The sequence below is a fragment of the Protopterus annectens genome, chromosome 12.part0 (assembly GCF_019279795.1).
Source record: "Protopterus annectens isolate FY-2018-M chromosome 12.part0, PAN1.0, whole genome shotgun sequence".
Lineage (NCBI taxonomy): Eukaryota > Metazoa > Chordata > Ceratodontiformes > Protopteridae > Protopterus > Protopterus annectens.
The window spans coordinates 772,438,295-772,462,045 of record NC_056746.1 but is presented as its reverse complement, the minus strand read 5'-3'; the positions used below and the strand labels follow the sequence as shown (position 1 = coordinate 772,462,045).

General features: G+C 39.5%; 1 protein-coding gene across 1 annotated transcript in view; it reads right to left on the bottom strand.

The window, feature by feature from the left end:
• The window catches only part of MAPK8IP3 (mitogen-activated protein kinase 8 interacting protein 3), a 3,746,918-nt gene that overhangs the window by 2,502,632 nt on the left and 1,220,535 nt on the right, over positions 1–23,751 (bottom strand). The window contains exon 7 of the mRNA XM_044088957.1: positions 6,112–6,214. Coding sequence (XP_043944892.1) covers positions 6,112–6,214 — 103 coding nt within the window. The remainder of the gene's footprint in view (positions 1–6,111; positions 6,215–23,751) is intronic.

Genomic DNA, 23,751 nt, shown 5'->3' with positions numbered 1-23,751 from the left:
TCAGCGGATTCAACATTGTAACTCATTCTATTTTTTTACTTTTGAGGTTTACTTTCGATATGTCTGTCGAAAATTTTTCGACGTTCGACATACTGATAGTAAACTATATATATATATATATATATATAAAAAGGGAAAGCATTGTCAGGAATTAATGATAGAGAAACTGTGGAAGATATTATAAACAGAAAAGAAGAATCAGAAATCATGACAGGAGACCTTAATAAGGTATTTGATACAACTTGACATAAAATCGTATGGGTAATAATGAAAGGATATAATATAAGTGAGAAAGTTAGGAAATTATACATGTCAGAGTATAGTAATAATAAAATAAAAATACTTGTAATTGTTTAGTTAAGCCAAGAAGTATAGTGTAAGACATGGATGTCCAATGTGTTATATACTCTTTGCATTAGTTATGGCTATGATAGTATGTGATATAAATCACAAAATGAAGGAGGTGGGGTATATAACACCTGAAGGGTTAAGAATTCCAGTTCTGATAACATACACAGATGACATTCTAATAATTGCAAAAAACAAAATTTGGTTAAAAAAGTAATAATTTACACAAATTCTAGGGGTGATAAGGACTGCTTTAAATAAAGAGAAAATTACAGGTTAAGGTGATGTGATAAAGACTGGGGGTATATATTTTTCAATAAATGAAATGACTATGTTATGTACAACATTTGGGAATAACTACAGAAGTAGAATTCAATGTGAAACAAACAATACAAGAAATAAAACAAAGTAGTCTGAAAACATATAAATTATTCAGAAAAAAAGGCTTATTTGATAAATTCAGTACCGATGGAAAAATAGCATACTTAGCAAGTGTACCTGAAAAGGAATTATTGCAGATTTTTTTTTTCATTTATATTGGGGTTCTAGACTAAACTTTGTAAAAAGATCAGTTGTGTGTGTAAATAAAGAGGAAGGAGGTTCAGGGCTGATTAACTCAGTGCTATATGCCACTTCATTAAATTGGTACAACGTGTTAAAGTGGATACATGAAAAAGATGAGAGATTAGTAGAAAACTGTACAAATATAAGTATGATAAATTTGGAGGTATGGTATAAAAGGGTAAAAGAGAAAAATAATATATAAATGAAGAAATGCAATGTTACATGTTTTTGTGGAAAATAAAAAATGATGACATAGAAAAAGAAAAGTGTGGTATCACAATGCAATGATAGAACATACTATGTAAAATCCACGAGAAAATCTACCAGATGAAAAAATTAAAGCTTTACAAATAAGAAGCAAATAGTGTAATCAGAAAGTAAAATGTTAGGATTTTTTTTCTGGAGACATATTAATTTAACATGTTTTGATGCTTTGATAAAACTGTTTCTTAACATCATATAAATGCTGTGCCATTCTGTCCCTTAGCCTTCTATTAGTTTTTCCTATATAGAATGATGTGCATGCAGTGCACTTAGCAACACGCACTAAATTCAATGAATCACAATGATGAAAAAATTCACATTTATATTTAGTTATAGGATGTTCAAAATAAACAATAATATATATATATATATATATATATATATATATATATATATATATATATATATATATACTGACAATAATTGCACTTCATATGAGGAAACATGCCTTTACTTACAGTCAAATTACAGTCAAATTTATATCTTTCATGGTGTTATTCATTAAATTAGAACATTTAAAAAGCGATCTATAACACAGTTGTCTCTTCAGACTGGTTTTATTCTTAAACACTATCCTTGGAGACAGTCCAGTTATACTTAAAATATCTTGTGAAATGTTTCAGCAAAACATATTAAATTAATAGGTATATCTCATAGGTTTAAGTTTTCTGTGTTACAATTATTTCTGAATGGAATAAGGAAGGGTGATATTGTAATATGAATGTGAATGGATCAGTAGATTGAGTGCATTAAACAAACCAAGTATAAATGAGTCTTGTTTTTTAAAACTCATACAGAAACTGAGGTTTACTTTATTGATCATGTGACTTATTAATTGTTACTTACACTTGATAAAGCATGGTTTGTATGTGCAAGCTTGTTTTAAATTATTTATGTTAATATTTTTGTGAACTATCTGGCTTTATTTTTACTATTGACATTTTAAACAGTTAGTGAGCCCTTTCTTATTTGCAGTGGTGATAGACAGGTTGACAGATGAGATTAGAAAGGAGGCCTCGTGGACTATGATGTCTGCAGATGACATTGTGATATGTAGTGAGAGTAGGGACCAGGTTGAGGAGACCCTGGAGAGGTGGAGATATGCTTTAGAGAGGAGAGGAATGAAGGTCAACAGGGCTAAAACAGAATATATGTGTGTAAATGAGAGGGAGGGTAAAGGAATGGTGAGGATGCAGGGAGTAGAGTTGGTAAAGGTGGATGAGTTTAAGTATTTGGGATCAACAGTTCAGAGTAATGGTGAGTGTGGAAGAGAGGTGAAGAAGAGAGTACAGGCAGGGTGGAATGGGTGGAGAAGAGTGTCAGGAGTGATTTGTGACAGACGGGTACCAATAAGAGTGAAAGGGAAGGTCTACAAGAGGGTAGTGAGACCAGCTATGTTATATGGGTTGGAGACGGTAGCATTGACGAAAAGGCAGGAGTCAGAGCTGGATGTGGCAGAGTTAAAGATGTTAAGATTTGCACTGGGTGTGACTAGGATGGACAGGATTAGGAATCAGTATATTAGAGGGCCAGCTCAGGTTGGACAGTTTGGAGACAAAGCAAGAGAGGCAAGATTGTGTTGGTTTGGACATGTGCTGAGGAGGGATGCTGGGTATATTGGGAAAAGGATGCTAAGGATGGAGCTGCCAGGTAAGAGGAAAAGAGGGAGGCCTAAGATAAGGTTTATGGATGTGGTGAGAGAGGACATGCAGGCAGTTGGTGTGAAACAGCATGATGCAGAGGACAGGAAGAAATGGAAACAGATGATCCGCTGTGGCGACCCCTAATGGGAAAAGCCTAAAGAAGATGATGATGATCATGAGTGTTTTCCTTGAATATTTTACTGTAAAAATGGTGAAACACTTGCAAGTGTTATGTTTGTATGTTTTCATAGAGGGACATTAAGACACAGTGGCCAGCCTAAATCACATTTCTTTTATGGGGACTTTTCTCATTTAATTAATGAGTTTGACAAGGTACAATGTAACCAGTTGGGGGAGAAAGGACATACAGCAAGAAGGTGTGTGTCTGAATACAGTCTGTGTTAAAAAGGGTCACTAGTGACTGGATTGTCAAATGCAAATATTAAATAATGAAAGAGAAAGGAAAGGCAACAATAGGCTGGGGGACAGGGTGAAATAGATGAATATGAAACTGCAGAAGAATAAGAATAAGAATATATGGAGGAGAAAATGAGGAGAGAGAGAGTGCATCCCGGAAAAGAGATTAAGAGAAGGGACTGGTACTAACATTTTTTGAAGTTTTAGTTAGGAACAAAATCTGATTCTGAGGATCGAGAACTGTTGTACACAAATACAGGAAAAATATTCAATTGGGGAAAGAATAAAAACAAGTAAATGTGATGGGTTTTTCAGCCCATTTAGGTGATAGAAGAAAGGGAGTATATAAAACAGGAAAGGGAATAAAAAGAATAAATGAGAGTTTATGGGATGAAATTGGAAAGTGGGAAATACTGCAATTATGGAAGGATCATATAACCATGAAGGACTTCTACAAAAACTGATCTGAATGGTGGCTTGAACTTTAAAAGAACTACAAAAAGTATACTTTTCATTGCAGGGTGATGTAAGAAAGGAAGAGAGTGTAAAATATGAGAAAATGCATGTAAAATTATTACTCATTTTTGAGAAGAATACAAGAGAGTATTAAGATACTGAAAAAGAAATATATAAAAGAAATCAAGAAAAAAATTAAGGCATTACTGTTTAGGCAAAATTATTATTTACAAGGGAGAAAAGATGGGATATCTGTATATTTGGGTAAAATAGTAAAAAAGGATATTATTATAATGACAGAAGTAAAAAATGTAAAAGGAGAGGTAAGAAGAACACACGCGCAAATCATGAGTATAGTAGTATAGCATGTGGAAAATGTATAAGAGCAAAAAGAAGGAAAATAAGAAAAAACTGAAAGTAAAAAAAAAAATTCAGAATGACTTAAGGACAATTTTGAAAAAAATTACTATTAGTGAGTTAGTGAAGTACTTAGGAAAGTAAATGTTGGTTCAGTATCAGGCCCAGATACAAGAAATTAGTGGACAGGCAAAGACAGTATTATGTAAATGAACTGAACGAATGGTTGAAGGAAGAGTTTGTTGATGAAAAGGTATGCAGTGGGGGAATTAAAACTTACAAGGAAGAAAGATGAGAAGAATGAAATAAAAAAATGGAGCCCCATCACATTAAATAAAACACATTATAACATTTTTTTATGAGAATAATACAGGGAAGGATGAGAGACACTATGGAAAAAAGTATACATGGTATAAAAAGGAAGGGATGTCAGGAATTGTTACTGATTGTGAGAGAAATTGTGGATGATATTATGAGTAAAAGGGAGGATGTCAAACTTATGTTATAGAATAGGTAATAAAACTAGAAGTGCTAGCATATCATAATAATAGAGTACAAGTATTAGTGAATGGGTGTCTGTGTAAAGAACTATGCATGAAATGTGGTATGTGACAAGGATATCACATAAGTGAAATATTGTTTGCACTGGAATTATATACAATAGTGAGTGAGGTAGCTTACAAAAATGGAAGCTGCCACATATGTCATGCAAAAGGAGGTGGAAATTCCAGTAATTCTGACATACAAAGAGAATATAACTGTAATTGCTAAGAACAAAATATGGATGAGGAAAATGATGGTTTGAATGGATGTTTAAAAGAAATGGAAATGACCTTGAATAAAGATAAAAGTAGGGGTGTGGGTGAAGTGGAGAAAATGGGGGGGGGGGTGTTTTACAATGAATGAGGTGTCTTTGCTAGGAATAACATTTGGGAAAAAATATACATTTATGATGCAGTAGGAGAGTCCGAAAAAAGACATGAAAGGAAGATGTCTTCTGTTCAGGATTTATATTTGAGCATTCAGGAAAAAGGTTTATCAGCTGAATTCTATACTAATAGGAAAACACATGTATGTCAAATGATTAATATGATCCCTCAAAAATATGAAAAGGAAGTTGTACAACTGGTGTTTTCTTTCATATGGTGTTCAAGATTAAACCTAGTGAAAGGCGATATGTTTTGCATTAGTGAAGTTACTAGATCTAGTTGTTTATTCTGCATCTCTAAATTTGCATTGAATATTAAAGTTGGCAACAGAAGAGAATGACAAATGAATAGTGAGAATGTTTAAATTTAATAAAGATAGTTCTGTAAGATTATGATAACAGAAAAGAATGTAAATGAGGAAATAAAAAATTATCAAAAAAATTACTAACAAGGAAAATAAAAGTCTATTATACAGAGAAAAAAGGATGTGGTATAACAATGTGATGAAACAATATTATGTAAATCAGTGGGAGAATTTACCAGAAGATGTGATTAAAAACATTAAAGTTAAGCAAAATGGTTTAACAAGACAGTAGTCCCTCAGGATTTAATGGCAGACTGGTAATAAATAAGTTAACAATAAAGAGGACTATGCCATATAAAAATAAACTGAAAGAGTGTGTTTATTTTGAGGGGAGGAAGAGACAACAGAATATGCTTTTTTTAAATGTAAAAGTGTAGTGAAACTCTGGAAAACGTGTGAAGAAAAATGTTTTAGCAATATTAATGACATAAACAATAAAGATATGTGTATGGATATTATAAGAATAAATATATATATAATAAAAATAAATATATATAAAACAAAGAATATGTGAAGGGTAAATAAGAATTTATTTAATGTAATATGGGTTACTGAGAATGAAAGCCTGAATGAAATTTTGTTTAATTTTGTTTAACGGAAAATGGATTTTGGCAGATACACTGTGAAAAATTAGGTTTGTGGAAGGAGGAGTAGGGGTCAGTTATGGAAGAATAACAATGAGGATGTTATAAGAAAAATGATAAACAGAAAAAAATATATAAATATCTACATATATTCCTGGACATAGCTGACTAGTGAAGAGGTTTACCTGCTACTGTTGCGTTCCATCCGTGGATCCTGACATATCTCTAATTCTGGTGTGGAATCAATAACGTCCTGAACATCAGACCATTCATCACTGCTTCCCATCCCTAGCAATTAAAAATAAAAAATGTATTAGGAAATTAAATTCTTAAAATAAGCAGAATTATATCTAAACTGTTTGAAAAATAAGTCTTTCATCAATAGCACCATTATTCTGCCAAAATATCTAAAGACAAAAAAAGTGAGACAATTTAAGTTTCTGACATGAAAAACAGTTGACATTTCATCTATAAAGCATACCACTTCCAGGTTTCATCACTCTTTGGAGTTCACTACCGATGTCATACTATTTATCTAGATATGACATGGAATGCATTTATCTCTTGTCAGTTCTTGTTTACATGTGAACCACTACTTTCCAACTGAGCATTAAGACTACTGACAATGTATACAGTGAGAATACTGTACATACATATGCTCCTGATGCTTCCAAATGTAAGCAGATCCCTAACCAGCAATATATATAACCTGAACTTTCAACAATAAAATCTGTAGTGGAAGCTGCATTCCTACTTAACCCATTAATAGGTGGGACAAGAGGGTGCAAACACTCCTTAAAATCGATATTATGGTTAATATATGTTGCAGAAAGCATGAAATATCATTCAATTCTGATTAAATATTATTTTAATGCTAAATTAAGGCCAGTACTCACAGCCCGGGAATTTGCATTTTCATAGCGGTGATCCACATCTGTGACAATGTGAGGTATTGCCAGCTATGCCAGGAGAAGTAGGGCAGCGGATGTTTGACATATGCCAGCATAGCTAGCTGGAGATTTGTAAAGAATTACATATAATTTGTATACCAAACTGATTTGTACAGATTCTTGTGTTGAAAAATGTATTTGTAAAGCTGCTTGTGTTGAAAAATGTACCAACAGTGTGTCCTGCTGGACAGAAAAGAAATATGCATGTATGGCAAACTGTACTACTGTAACTGATTTGTAACAGCAGATACTGGAAGAGAATAGTTTAAGCTCAGCCCCAGCTAACTTTTAGAAAAATATCCTGAAATTAAATTACTTAATTTAGGCCCTAAAGATTGTATCTTACAACAGTTCTGACTGCAACCAGAGATGAAATGTCTGTGAAAACTAGGGCTAGGAATCTTGCTGTATTGTCCTTAGTAGTGAACGAAATGCTACCCTGGAAGGGGGGAACTGTTAAAGTGGTTTTACGGCTTCCAAGTGCTATAACACATCTTAGCAAAGTGTGTATGGTAACACATATGTGCAAGATTCTTGTTCAGTTTCTAGTAAAGGGGGGTAGTATGGGAACCAGAATTCAGATGACCAAATGTATGTGATGTCATTCTGTAATCCAGCACTGAAATGATGTTTTAATATTAGATAAGACAGAAGTCTCAGAGCAGTCTGTTTTTGAAACATGACATAAAAATGATCACTCACCTACTTCACCTTGCCTTGCTTTAGTAAGTAACCAAGAAATATTAATTCTTTAGATCAGTCAGGAAAATATAGTGAGATTAGTTAAGTACTGTTTTTCTGTACCTGTGTGAATCTACTCATCTCTGTTAGTTTAATATTTCCTGTGACTGAAACTCTGGTATTTATTCTAAATAGATATTTAGTATTTTCATGTTCTCATTTTATATATATATATATATATATATATATATCTTTAAATCTTTCATTGTGGCTGGCCTTTTAGAGAATGTTTTAACCTTTGAAAGTATTTATATTTATAACAAAAACATTCACTGGAAGGCAGCAGAAAAGTACAGTTTTGTACCTACCATAAATGTAGATGTCCGATAGGTATGCATCTGCAGTCATCACATATGGGTTGTCCTGCCGCAGGCAGCCCTTCGGTTGGCCGGATTCCAAAGTCTGGGTCCGGCGTCGGCTGATGTCGCCCTTTCCCCGATGTCACAGCGCCTGGGGTATAAAAGCGTCAGCCGACACCATCTTGGACATACAAGGCCATGTCCAACCCAGAACTGATGAACATGCTTCACCTCAAAAAGTCTAGATCCCTCAGAACTACAAGGGCGGGAGACTTAAACCTTGACACGGTTATTAATAGGACGTGTTGGAGGGACAGATTCATCACCCAGAGACTCCCCATGCTGTGGAACAAAATCCCGGTACATGTGAGGCAGAGCACCTCGCTGGCCTTGTTCAAGAGAAATCTTGACCAATGGATGGGAGATCGCAGATATACCCCAGGGATTACCTCAGTGTCACTGCTTGACAGAGGCACAACAACATAATGGGCATAGTATCCTTCAAACTAAAGGGGTGGTGAAAGCCACAGAACTCTGGGCTAGGCTTATAAATGCCCTTGGGCAGATAGCCTAGTATGAACTTATGAACCTATGAACCTCAGTTTTTCTTGCCCCAGATGCCAGGTTCCCTCTAGGAAGGCTAAACTTGGAAGATAAGCAATAAAAAATCCAAACATATGCAAAAATATATGTATGTAAAAACAAATACACCATAATAGATCCCCCCAGCTAGCTAATAGAGAGGTAAGCACCCTAGGAATACCACAGAGGGGAAGGAGGGAGGGTAAACCTGACTGCAGATGCATACCTATCGGACATCTACATTTATGGTAGGTACAAAACTGTACTATGTCCTTCAAGGATGCATCTGCAGTCATCACATATGGGTAGAATACCATAGCCAATCTGGGGGTGGAGGTACTAGGACAAGGATGGTGTAGCTAAGATACCCTGCAGGACAGCCATAGCAAAGCCTGCTCTGGATCTGGAGTATAAAGGTAAATTGTAATGCTTGGCAAATGTATGCACGGAGCTCCATGTGGCAGCTTGTAAAATGTCTTTTGTAGCCACCCCTGTTAAGAAGGCTGTGGAGTTGGCTGTGGCTCTCGTAGAATGAGGTCTAATGTTAGCTGGTACAGTCTTTCCATGAAATGAGTAACAAAAGCGGATGCAATTTCCTATCCATTTTGAAATTGTCTGTTTGGAAATTGCTTTTCCTTGAGTACCGGCAGCATATGCTACCAGCAGCTGGTCAGTTGTCCTGAAACCTTTAGTTCTGTCCAAGTAGTAGCGCAACTGTCTGTGAATGTCCAGGGTGTGCAGCAGTTTCTCCCCTTTGTTTTGTGGATTTGGGAAGAAGGTAGGCAAGTGAATGGCTTGATTCAATGAAACCCTGGATACCACCTTTGGCATAAAAGTAGGATTAGTTCTTAATGAAACTCTGTCCTGGTGAAAAATAATGAATGGCTGAACTGCCATCAGGGCCTGCAATTCCGAAACCCTTCTTGCTGAGGTTATTGCCAGAAGGAAAGCAGTCTTCCATGAAAGGTACTGTAGATCTGCAGATGCTGCTGGTTCAAATGGAGGCAGTGTTAGTTTTTCCAACACGTAGTTAAGGTCCCAAGCAGGTAGAGGTGAATTCCTAGGAGGTTTGATGTTTTTAATTCCTCTTAGAAACTGTCTTAGGAGAGGATGAGAAAAGACAGGTGAATCAGTATTGTACTCAGCTGAAATTGCTGAAGCATGAATCTTAATAGAAGAGTAAGACAGCCCATTGTGGAACATTTCTGCCAGATATTCCAGGATATGTGCCATGTTCATCATTGTCGCATCTAGGCCCTTTGTGGTGTTCCAGATGAGAAATCTTTTCCATTTTGCTGAATATAACTTCCTTGTGGAAGGGCGGCGAGCTTCCATAATAATATTCTTCACTCTCTGGGATAGCTTATCCTGAGGAGGAGTCAAGGTATTCTCCACGCTGTTAATTGCAATGTTTTCAGGTTGGAATGTAGAGTTTTGTATCTGTGCTGTGTCAGTAGAAGTGGCCATAGAGGTAGGGGTCATGGTTTCGTACGAGACATGCTCCTTAGCAGTGGGTACCAGTGCTGTCTTGGCCAGTCCGGAGCTATCAGAATCACTTTTGGCTGCTCTGCCCTGATCTTCAGTAATACCTTGGTCATTAATGGAATAGGAGGAAATGCATACACTGTCAGATTTCTCCAGCTGAAAGAGAGGGCGTCCACTTTCCAGGCTTGTGGGTGGTATGTCCTTGAGGAGAATTTCTTCAGTTGATGATTGTGGGGGGATGCAAATAGATCTATGTCCGGACTCCCCCAAGATTGTGTTATCTGTTGAAAAATGTCTGGGTGCAGCATCCATTCGTGTGCATCCATGATATTTCTGCTTAAGTTGTCGGCCAGTGTATTGTCCTTCCCTGGCACAAACTGAGCTTGTAGCTGTATATTGAGTTTCAAGGAAAGATCCCATAGATTCATTGCCAGTCTGCAAAGAGGGTAAGAATGGGTACCTCCTTGCTTGTTTATGTACCACATAACTGTGGTGTTGTCTGTCCTTATTAGTAGATGGCCTTGATGCAGAAAGAGTTTGAAGGCCTCGATTGCATGTATCACTGCTAGCATTTCTTTTTGATTTATGTGCATGCGTAGCTCCTTTTGTGACCACTGTCCTTGGATACCTCTGCCCTCCATGTGTGCTCCCCAACCTAGGTCTGAAGTGTCTGTTGTAATAGTTTGGGAGGTTTTTGGCTTTATGAAGGGCAACCCTCTGTTGGACTGGCTGGCCTGAGCCCACCACAGAAATTCCTTGTGAAGGCATGGAATGAGTGGGATTAACGTCTCCAAACTGTGACTGTGCTGAGTCCATAAACTCCTTAGGTACCACTGTAGCTTTCTCATATGTAGCCTTGCTTGTGTAATCAAAAGAATACAGGAAGCCATGTAACCCAGGGCTTGCAGGATTTTCCTTGCAGTCAGCTGGGTTTGTCTTGTCAGATTCTTGAAGTAATCCGGTAGTTGACTTTGTTTTTCTTCTGTGAGATAAGCCATTTAGGTGGTTGTATCTAGATCCGCACCCAGAAAGGTTATTCTTTGGGATGGAACAAGTCTTGATTTGTGCATGTTGACTGTATATCCCAAGGCCTGTAGAAGATTGATGGCATAATTTAAGTCCTTTATCAAAGTTTGTTGGTTGTCCGCTTGTATAAGGCAGTCATCCAGATATGGGTAGATTTGAATCCCCTGCAGTCTGCAGTGTGCTATTACTGATGCCAGGCATTTCGTGAATACTCTGGGCACAGTAGATAAGCCAAAGGGCAATGCTGAGAATTGATAATGCTCTGACCCTGCAAGAAATCTGAGGTATCTTCTGCAACTTTGTCTGATAAGGACATGCAGGTATGCCTCCTTGAGGTCTAGAGTAACCAGCCAAGACCCCTTCCCAGCATGGGAAGGAGTTGCTATAGAGTCAGCATTTTGAATTTTGGCACAATGAGATAAGTATTCAGTGTGGACAAGTTGAGAATTGGTCTCCATTGATGTTCTTTTCTTGGAACAAGGAATAGCCTGGAGTAAAATCCTTGGCCTTGTTCTGAAATAGGAACTTTTTCTATGGCTTTCATTTGTAGTAAGTTTGAGATTTGTTTCAAAGCCTCTGCCCATTGATTTGGTGGCAGACCTGGGATGCCTTTTCTTTTTGGCAAAGTGTGGAAATGGAACCTGTATCCGTTGTCTATTATTTGGAGTGTCCATTTGTCTCTTGTAATGTTGTGCCAATTTCTTGAGAATAAAGAAAGCTTTCCGCCCAAAGGTGCTTCTAATTGAGCCCTGGTTGGCGGAGTCAAAGCAAAGTCATTGAGTTTGTCCTTGTGCAGCAGTTGCAGGTCCTGAACTGCCTGTCTGGATTGGAGGTTGCCATTGACGGCCTCTGTAGGAGCCCCTAGTTTGCCCTCTACCTCTGGCACGCCTGTTCCTGCCCCTTTGAAATCTTTCTGTGTCGGGAAAGGACCAATTCTTGGAAGGCCAGTTTCTGCTAAATCTAGATGGTTGGACTTGAAGAAAATCCTTAACTGTTTGTACAGATTTTGTCTTTTCCTCAAATTTCTTTAGGACGTCTTGAGCAGTGGAACCAAATAACTTCTGCTTTTCCAGTGGAGCATCCAAAAGCTTAGCTTTAACATGTTCTGGCAGAGATTGTTCCTTCAGCCAAGCATGCCTGCGTATGACAACACCTGTCACTGCTGACCTACATGAAGCTTCCAATGCATCATAACCACACTGCAAGAAGTGGTTGCTAACCTGCTGGGAGTTATATACCAGATCCTGAAGGGATTTACGGTCAAGGGGTTCAGAAGACGACAATTTCTTATGCATTTCTTCTAACAAATACTCTTGATACTGTATCATGTGAAATTGACAATTTAATGCCCTCATAGCAAGAGTGGCCGAAGTATACACTTTTTTACCCCATCTCTATAATGCCCTGGACTCCTTTGCAGAGGGGAGTGGGTTCTTAGTAGTAACAGCTGCAACCCGTTTAGGGCCCTGTGAAATAGTTTCAGGGTCAGCAGAGTGGGCCTTATAAAGAAAATTATGTGTGTCCGGGACTCTATAATACCTATCGGGCTTAACGGGGGCCGGAGGCAGAGTGCCAGGGGTCATACTAGAGTCAGAGTATACATCATCAATCACATTTAAAACAGGAGGAATAGCCAAAGGTCTATGCTGAGGTAAATGGAGAAAAGTTCTTAGTCTTTTCCTGGAATCAGAATATTCCTGGCCCTGCCATTTGAAATGCTCTCTCATAGTGTGAAGGGTCTCCCCAAAGGAAAGCTCTTCAGGAGAGGAGGCCGAGGGAATAGATTCCTCTGCATCCGAATCCTCGTAGGCCGAATAAGCCTCCTCCTGGTAGTCTGAGTGATCCGAGCCAACAGAGGCCTCCTCTGAGGAAAGGGGATCAGGAGGATCCATCCTGGGCCTTTTGTCTAGAGGGGGTTGGGAGCCCCTGTCCGGATGAGGCTGAGAGACCCTAATTAAGGAGATAAGGTCCTCTGCTAAAGTTAGAATCTGTGAACTAGAAGAAGGTCCCTGAGGAATAACTCTGGGAGGCATGGCTTTAGAGTGTTTTGCAGCTTTAGCCCTGGTGAAGGCCTTAACAGACATGGATGCAGGAGGCCTGGCTGCACCACGTGCTGGTGTAGCTTTGTCTAAAGGTATGGTGTCGGAAGATTCCAATACATCAGTTTCGGAAGGCAATTCTGTAACCGACTCGGTAGGAGCCTCCGGGGCCGAGGCTGTCGGTTGTAATATTTCAGGGTTCGGAAGTTCCAAGGACTCGGTATCAGCCGAGACCGAGACACTCGCGGTAGGCCTAGACGTGGTTTCAGCCGAAACCGCGGCCCGCATGTGTCGGTCCTCGTCTTTCCGTTTCTTAATTAAATGCGATGTTGGGGTTTCCGACGGCATTTTGTAAGCAAAACTATCCCCAAAAACTCTTCTGCGAACTCCGACCGACGTCTAAGAGTGCGTCGGTTGAAGGAAGCGCAGGCAGAACAGGCCGAGACGTCGTGGTCTGGGCCTAAGCAAGGTAGACAATAAGAGTGGAAATCCTTATGAGGTATTTGTTTCCCACAAGTTAAACAATTATTAACTTTTTCTGACATCGGCTGAGGCAAGAAAGAGTCCCCAATGGGGTACTTAGCTTTTGAAGTCTTCGGATAGCAAATTTACAGGAGCTGGCTGACCGGCACTTGCGAACTGCTTCTGCTTCGGGCACCACGCGGCAAGAAAGACTGAGGAAGATGGCGTCAGCTGACGCTTTTATACCCCAGGCGTTGTGACGTCGGGGAAAGGGTGACATCAGCCGACGCCGGACCCAGACTTTGGAATCCGGCCGACCGAAGGGCTGCCTGAGGCAGGACAACCCATATGTGATGACTGCAGATGCATCCTTGAAGGACATCACCACAAGTAAAATAATTTGTATTTATTCACAGAGATTTAGCCCCTTTGTCCATAGATTTCATCAGAATCTGTGCCAGCCTTTCCAAGGTGTGCGTGTGTGTGTCTGTGAAAATTAAACCTCAAAGCGTGTGTGTGGCAGCTCCAGCAGGGACACAGAGCACTGGTTTTACAGAGAGGGTGGTGGAGGACTTGGCCTGGAATACTCGGCAAAGGACTCAACTCTATAGCTGTGCCAGTGGGGAGTCTTACTGGGCCCTGAAAAGAGATGGGGGCACACAGACCCCAGACTGAATGTGTTCCCTGTGTGCTCTTAAGCAAAACTGTGCCTGGTGCAGACAGCTGCACCTGGAAATACTGTGTGTATCTATCTATTTTTATTCCAAGTGAACGTCCCTCACTGGTGTCAGTGTTGAGGATTCAGGCTCCTTGATTACTGGCCTAGAGGGGTCCCCTTCTGTAGCCTGCAGGCAGTTGTCACTAAAGGTGTGTGCACTCTCAGCAGCCACAAGGTAAATATACAAAGTTTCATTTTCACAACAGTTTTATTTATATTTTATTAGTTTAGTTTAGTTTAGTCAGGGAAAACAAGCAAAGATGTCAGCAGAAGATTATGGCAAGCTAACAAAGAATCAGTTGGCCAAGGTGTGCGAAGCCAAAGGACTGGTGCATGCCAACCTGACTAAACTGGAAATAACTTCAGCCTTAGTCACTGCTCAGACTTGCTAACAGGAGGATAACCAGTCTGGTGATAGGATTTTGCAGCCTTCTAAAACAGGACTGTTCATCTTCATCTTTTCCTCAAAAACAGGACAGTTCACCTTTTCCTCAGAGGACTTAAAAATCTGTCTGGAGTTCAAGAGACTTAAACTGGAGGCCAAACATTTGGAATTAGAATCAGCGGACAGACTGAGACATTTGGAGGTCAAAGAAAAGGAATAACAAATGGAATTAGAATTAGCAAAGAAACTGCTGTGTTTGGTGGCCAAGGAAAATAAGTAGCAGTATCAACATGAGAGGGAGATGCTTATGCTTCGACAGGAATATGGAGGTAATGGGCAAGGGACTAACCAAACCCCGGAAACAATAAAGGTCAGCAAATTTCTTCCACAGTTTACAAAAGTGATAATTTTGATAGTCTTATTCATATGTTTGAAAGGGTATGTAAACAGTATAATGCTGACCAACGCCTCTGGGTATGGTTTCTGACCCCTTACTCCATGGTAAAGTTGTAGCTGCTCTTTCTAAATTGTCTGATATTGACTGTTTAAACTATGATAAAGTAAAACTATGTTTACTGCAATGTTTTAAGTTAACACCTGAAGCTTACATAAAAAAGTTTTGTGAGCAGAGACGCAAGGCACATGAAAGTGTATGTGATTATATTGTTGAGTTAAGCACTTATTTTCATAGGTGGGATGAGTGGGTGTCAGGTCTCCACTTTTGAAAGGCTGGCAAACCTTTCGGTGAGGGAACAAACCCTTAGAACTTTGCCTGAGGACATGAGAATCTGGTTGGCAGACCGGGAGTTTTAACTCTGCAGATGAGCTGGGGGAAAAGGGATCTCTACTTAGCAAGCAGGGCACCACTGTACAAGAAGGGGATACCCAGTGCTGCACATGGATATAAGGAACCCCATGGTGGGCAGCCTAAACCACCCAACAGAGTCCACCAGTAACAGGGGAAGCCACTAGTTCAGGTACACGGCCAGGATCAAGGGTTAGATGTTTTAAATGCAACAAGTGCGGTCATGAAGCATATAGCTGTCCATGGAAGCAAGGTGGGGGAGCCAGCAAGTGGGAATAACAGTATGCCAATGGTAAGTTGTTTGGGGCCAAACTATCACTGGAGTTTATATCCTTTCTTAGTGGATAATCAACGTTGTCAGCGTATGTAACTGCTCACCCAAAACGCCAAAGATGCGCACCAAAAAAATGGAACTTCCTAAAATAGTGAAACAAACCAGGTCGGACGTTCGATGTAAAATCCACAGTTTTATTGCACACTCCACGTTAAGCGCTTTCACCTACTGAACCGTAGGCTTCATCAGAACAGTTTTAAGAACTGTTACTTTCGTTTAAATAACATTACATTTTGGCGCCTTTTCACAAAAGTGCCTTCACTTAAAGTGACATACACACAATTCCTAAAAACAATTCCTTTTAAAAACAATACAAAACAAATAAATGCTCCATTTGTCTTATAAATATTACTATGAAATTCATATCTCTGTATACAATCATAATGCTAAGAAATTCTATTCTATTGACAGTGTTCTAAAATGCTTTTTACAGATATGCTGTCATTAAGTCCTGGGGGGGGTAGTGGCATCCGTTAGAATTTGCCAATAACATTCTCTGTACAATAAATGTTTTTTAAATTTCCCCCTCTCGGATTTGGTTGAACTGTTTCTAAAATGCCAAATCTAAATTGATGATCGATCCCTTTCTGCATCACATGTTTTGCCAAGGCATTTTTTTCATCACTGTTTTTTATACTGTACACATGAGCATATATTCTTTTCCTAAACTTTTGCTCAGTTTTGCCTATATAATATGCAGTGCAGGTTGTGCAATAGGCAATATATACCAGGAATTTGCTGTCACAATTACCTTTTTTAAAAAATATCTTTGTACCATTGTAATTGGACAGTTTTTTTTCCCTTTCCAATGTTATATAACTGCATGAACTGCATAAATGAATGTGTTTTTACAAATAGTACTTATGTTGGAGAAGTAAAAAAACAAAATGAAAGAGCTAATGAACAATCCAAGCATTTGGGGTCACTTAAGGACAATATTTATGAACTTGGAAGGAAATTAAATCTTATAAATTGTATTAAACTTGACAATGCCTATTTGGAGCACAGCATTAATTCTGGAATAGTTCCGATGGGCCTAAGGTTTTACAAAGTACCTATGGGCATTGATTTAAATAATGAAACTATTGATGAATTTAATGCACTTTTTGACAGTTTTGGGATAGAGTATATGAGAAAATTAATTAAGTATAATGATGCAAAGTTATGTATATTATTAAGTGATGTTGATCAAATGAATGAGAATATACTGTCGGATTTGTTGTTTATGGAATGGGAGAAACTGTATCACAAACAATTTGAAAATGCTGAATTTAAAAAAAAGACTGCATTTATTAGGAAAAATAAGAAGTTAAATAGGGACAGAGAACAATACAAAATAGGAAAGGCCTATATATGGAAACAGCCTACACAATACATAACAGATGGGTATAAAGATGGTGAAGAAGGGGAAAATTTTCAACAGGTACACAAAGGGAGGGATTACATGAGAAGGAACAAAAACAGCAATTGGAAGAAGAAGGAACAATGGGATTACCCGAGGTGGTAGGTGCAACATTTAATACTAACAATGAACAAAGGGATGATGCTGGAAGAACAAGTAACAATGTTATTAATAAATTTAACAATTTTCAAATCTTTAATTACACTGATGTAATTTTGAATCCAGCACATTTCAGCCTTCTATCTAAAGGTATGAAATTTGTACCCACCCCTATTTTTAGAGTTGTGGACACTATATGTGAAGTAAAGAAATACACCAGGAAATTAAACTTAGCCCTAATGTTCAAGGACAATGGAAATCCTACCACTGTTGACAGAGCTAACACCTTGAGGAAGAAAAGTACCTATATGCCGGTTATGAATCCGGACATTCATAATTTTGAGAAATTAGTGACACATGATATATACAAAATTGGAAGGAAATCACACACTATTAGGAACAATCTATCTAAAGAGGAAATTAGTACTTTAACGAACTTGAGGCAAAGTGACAAAGTGAGAATAATGAAGCCCGACAAGGGAGGGGGCATTGTGATATATGATCAAGTAGAATACAACAAGAAAATTGTGAACATTCTAGATGATTCTGAGAATTATGAGGTTATATCTTTGAATGAATTAAACAGTTCATACAGGAAGATAGATTACCATATAGAAGAATTTTTGTTAGATAACTTGATCACTGATGAGATGTACAAATATATAAAAGTTGAACATCCCACAATGGCCATTATGGTAGGAATACCAAAAATACACAAAAATTTGATGGATCCCCCATTTAGACCAATAGTGTCGGGGAGTAAGTCCAAGACGTTTCCGTTGGGTGCATTGGTGGATTCACTTCTGAAACACATATATAAGAAGGTTCAGCATATGGTCAAGGATTCGTGGGAATTTTTAAAGAACTTTCCAGTCAAACTCACTACTGGCCATTTGATCTTTGCAACAATAGATGTTGTGGATCTGTTTACCTGCATACCTATGGACGAAGGACTAGAAGCATTTCTAAATAGTGTACACAAATATAGTGATTTGACAGGAGATAGAGTTCGATTAGTATATGAATTAATGTCGATTGTGTTAGAAAACAACTTTATATACAATGATGGCAAAATGTACAGACAAACTAGGGGAGTTGCTATGGGGGCAGCCTGTGCCCCCATATACGCTAACCTAGTTATGTTAGAATGGGAAAGGAATAACATTTTTGAGAGTGAATACATGAGTAACATCAAACATTATTCCCGTTTTTTGGACGACATTTACATAATATGGGAAGGTAGTCAGGATAGTTTTGAAGGCTTTGTAGCATATTTAAATCAAAGCAGCAACTTCCTGAAATTTACATTCCTCAGTAATGACATAGGGGTACCATATCTGGATACATTGGTGACCTGGAAGGATGGCAGCTTTCATTCCCAAATACATAGAAAAGAAACATTTACCAATTCTTATTTGGATTTTGACAGCTGTCATCCAACCCGAACAAAAATGAACATATTTAAGGGGCAATGTATCAGAGCTATGAGAATGACATTGTCAACAGAAGAAGTGAATAGGGAAATTTCGTACATAATGTCTCTATTTAAGGAGAGGGGTTACAGTATGAATATGATGGAAAAAATAAGAGAGGAACTTAGATTAAGGAGAGGAACGGATTTATACCCATTGTTAGGAACTAACAACAATGAATTGACAGCTAGTGCTAATGATAGAAATAAGATCAGAAATGATTTAGGGAGAGTATGTATTGTGGAATTTAATCCCTATAGTAAAAAGGTGGAAAAAACATTGAATAAATACTGGTACACATTATTAACAAATGATGCAATGATTGAATTAATGGGTACCAAACCGAAATGTGTATACAAAATGGCACCTAATTTGAAGAATTTGTTAGAAAGACCTATAGCAGTAGAACATACTGCAGGTGGGACCAGGAAGTTACACACAAGGAGTTGTGGCAACTGTAGCCAGTGCAGTTATATAACATTGGAAAGGGAAAAAAAACTGTCCAATTACAATGGTACAAAGATATTTTTTAAAAAAGGTAATTGTGACAGCAAATTCCTGGTATATATTGCCTATTGCACAACCTGCACTGCATATTATATAGGCAAAACTGAGCAAAAGTTTAGGAAAAGAATATATGCTCATGTGTACAGTATAAAAAACAGTGATGAAAAAAATGCCTTGGCAAAACATGTGATGCAGAAAGGGATCGATCATCAATTTAGATTTGGCATTTTAGAAACAGTTCAACCAAATCCGAGAGGGGGAAATTTAAAAAACTTTTTATTGTATAGAGAATGTTATTGGCAAATTCTAACGGATGCCACTACCCCCCCAGGACTTAATGACAGCATATCTGTAAAAAGCATTTTAGAACACTGTCAATAGAATAGAATTTCTTAGCATTATGATTGTATACAGAGATATGAATTTCATAGTAATATTTATAGGACAAATGGAGCATTTATTTGTTTTGTATTGTTTTTAAAAGGAATTGTTTTTAGGAATTGTGTGTATGTCACTTTAAGTGAAGGCACTTTTGTGAAAAGGCGCCAAAATGTAATGTTATTTAAACGAAAGTAACAGTTCTTAAAACTGTTCTGATGAAGCCTACGGTTCAGTAGGTGAAAGCGCTTAACATGGAGTGTGCAATAAAACTGTGGATTTTACATCGAACGTCCGACCTGGTTTGTTTCACTATTTTAGGAAGTTCCATTTTTTTGGTGCGCATCTTTGGCGTTTTGGGTGAGCAGTTACATACGCTGACAACGTTGATTATTGGTTCATACTGCTTTGACTTTCTTAGTGGACGGAAAACAGGCCACTGCTAAGAGAGGCACAGCCTCTGACATAACTGTAAGTCTTTGTGATTGTGAAGCCTGCAGTGGTTAAAGAGGAGCAGTACTTGCTTGGGCAGTCCAATCCAGTCAGAGTTTTGGGAGGGACCCCATTCCAACTGCCTCTGGCCAGGGTCCACCTTGACTGGGAGGGTGGAAAAAGAAGCAAGCAAATCATCACCAGAGGATATCCCTGCATATTTCTTGACAGGGAATGATTTTGATAATGCAGTACCTTAAGTGCATGCAGTTGCATGCAGTAAGGCTTGAAGACAGGCAAGTGGGGTTGGTAGCCTGGAGGAGACGCAGACAGACCCCGAACCTGAAGCCAGGGCTGGAGAGGTGGCTATTTCAGGGAAGGAGCTACCCTGCAGCAGTAAGCCTGAAGGTGAGCCACAGCTGCTGGTAGGTACCCTTGGACAGAGTGACTGCAAGGGCAGAGGTTAGTGGTAGTAGCCAGGCTGACAGTGAGGCACCGCTGTCAGAAGATACCAGGTTTCCTGTGGAAAGGGAGCTGGGAAGAGTCACAAAGACAGAGCTGAGACAGGCTTACCTCTTGGACCCTACATTATGAGGTTGAAGGAGGTAGCTAAGGAGGCACCTGATTCTCAAGGAAAAAGGGAGTCTGTATACTGGAACAAAGGGTTACTTTACAGAGAATGGACCCCTGAGGGAGGGCTAGAGGGTGAGGTAATACATCAACTGGTAGTGCCTAGAGCCTACTGTCTGCCACTTCTAGCCCATGACATTCCTCTTGCAGGTCATATGAGCATAAAAGCGTACTAACACATGAATTATGCAGAACATTTATTGGCCTGGGACTGCAAGGGATGTAACAAGTTACTGCAGGATCTGTGAGCAGTGCCAGAAAGTAGGCAAGGCAGGAAACAAGGTCAAGGCTCCTTTGATGCCTTTGCCTGTGACTGAGGAGCCATTTCAGGGGGTAGCTATGGATATTGTGGGGCCTCTGAGTACCCCAATATATCCTGGTGGTAGTGGATTATGCTACTAGCTACCCTGAGGCAGTGGCTCTATCCTCCATCAAGGCAAAGAAGGTGGCAAATGCTTTGTTAGAAATTTTCAGCAAGGTAGGTTTCCTGAGAGAAATACTGACTGATAGAGGTGCCAATTTCATGCCAGACTTGCTGGTTTGTCTGTGGCAGCACTGTTGGGTGAAGCACTTAAAGACCACCCCCTACCACCCCCAGACTAACGCTTATGTGGACAGGATAAACTCTACACTAAAGATCATGCTATGGGCATTTGGAAACCAGTCTAAAAGAGAGTGGGTCAAATATTTGTCCCGTCCGCTGTTTGCATACAGAGAGGTACCCCAGGAATGTTACTGAAGGGGTCGCTAGGGAAAATGCTCCATTTTGCTGCTTGTGCACATCTTGACATTTTACTGAGGGGGTTGCTTGGGTGAATATTTCATTTTGGTGCTTGTGCATACTTGGGCATTTTACTGAAAGAGATGTTTGGGTAAATGCTTCATTTTGGTGCTTGTGCATACCAGGACATGTTACTGATGGGGATTCGGAAATGCTTCATTTTGGTGCTTGCATATGCCAGGACATACTCCTGAAGGAGTCACTTGCAGAAATAATTTAAGTGTCAGGGAAATGCTTGTGCATACATAGTCAGACTGCTGAAGTGATCGCTTGGCAAAATAATTTATTGTGTCATTTTAGTGTTTGTGCCTATGTAATACAATGTAATGAAGGCATTGCTAGGGTAAATAATTCATTTGTGTGTCTGGAAGTGTTTATGCACACTTGGACTAACAGGCCTGCAAACAGCAACTGCAATATCAAAGGCGAAGAAAGAATCATTGTGTACAACCTTACCATAACCATAGATGTCCTTCCCTTCCATGTTGCAGTACTCCTGTTGTGGGATTTCCTGCCCTCAGGTGACTCATACGTCGGCTCCTATACAAAAGCTTCAGCTTGGCTGTTGCAGCTGCATGGGACGCCACATGTAAGGCCATAAACCAGGGGCCTTAAATGTGACATCTGCAAGCACAATCCTCAGAACATGAAGCTCAGCAGGTAGACTAGAAGGCCCAGCAGGAGGAGATGCCAGTGGTGTCAGGTATGGGACCCTGGGGTCCATCTGTAGCACTGAAAGGTCCAGGGTGATGCTGGGATGAAAGGAGAATGATGACGGGGGTTATTAGTGGGTGGGAAGGAATACTGCAACATGGAAGAGAAGATGGTTATGGTAAGATTTTACGCAAGTATTCTATGTCCTTCTATTCCTATGTTGCAGTACTCTTGTTGTGGGAAAGTATCACAGCTTACTTGAATGAGAGGGTGATGGATGCAGAGGAGGAGTCTACAAAGCCCTGTCCTGCCCTGACGAATCCTGCATGTGCTATGGAGACTTGGTCTAGCTTGTAATGTTTGGGGAAAAGTGTGGATAGTGCACCATGTGGCTGCTTCCATAATGGAAGACATGTCCAGACCTTTTAGGAAAGCCTTGGAGGCAGCCACTGCCCTGGTGGAATGGGCTTTTACTCCCACTGGAGTTTTTTCCATGTTTGAGTAGGAAAGACAGATGGCTTTCCTGATCCAACATGCGATGGTTTGTTTGGAGAGTACCTTGCCCAGTGCTCTGGGATGGAAGGAAACAAAGAGTTGTTTAAATTTCCGAATGGATTTTGTTTTGTCCAGGTAAAATCTTAGTTGCCTGTGTACATCCAGCGACTAGAGTATCCTTTCCCCTTCATTGGTGGGAGAAGGAAAGAAGGTGGGAAGGTGGACAGATTGGTTTAGAGACAAATCATTGACCACCTTGGGCATAAAGGAGGGGTTAGTTCTCAGGGTGACCCTGTCTTTGTGTAACATGGTGTACAGGGGGACAAGCCATTAAGGCTTGCAGCTCTGAAATCCTTCTGGCTGAGGTGATAGCCACTAGAAGGACTGTTTTCCATGTACACATCTGAAGGGAAGCTGTCCCAGCAGGTTCCAAAGCATGTTGGGTAAGCTTTTCAAGGATGGAGTTAAGGTCCCAGGGCAGAGGGATAGGCTTTTTTGGGGGTCTAATGTGTAACACCCCTTTAAGGAAGAACTTTACATTGAGCCTGGCTAGCAAGGGAGGATCAAGAGGCAAGCAGGCTGACATTACAGAAAGGTGTACTTTCACTGAAGAGTAGGAATGTCCACTTTTTATCAGTTGACACACATTAGTAAGAACTAAGGGGGGTCTGCAATGCAAGGGTCCCTTCTCTTGTCTAGACGCCACTTAGTAAGTCTTTCCCATTTAGCTAGGTATGATTTAGTAAGTCTTTCCCATTTAGCTAGGTATGATTTTCTTGTTGCAGGTTGCCTGGCCTCCCTCAGGACTTAAAGCACGTCCTCTGAGTAGTGATATCTGATTGGGATCCAAAGTTTATCACCCATGGTGTCAGGGACAACATCTGCAAGTGTGGGTGGAGGAGAGTTCCTTTTTCTTGTGTCAGGAGCTCCACCTTGTAGGGTAACTTGTAATGACTGCCCTTGGCTAAATTGTAAAGTAGGGGGGAACCAGTGCTGTCTTGGCCAGTAGGGAGTCACTAACAAGATTTTTGGTTTGTCCTTCCGGATTTTCAGGAGGACTTTCTGAATTAGTGGAAAGGGGGGGGGGGCATAAAGAAACTTCCCCTCCCAGGAGATACTGAAAGCATCTACTCTCCAGGCTAGAGGGGA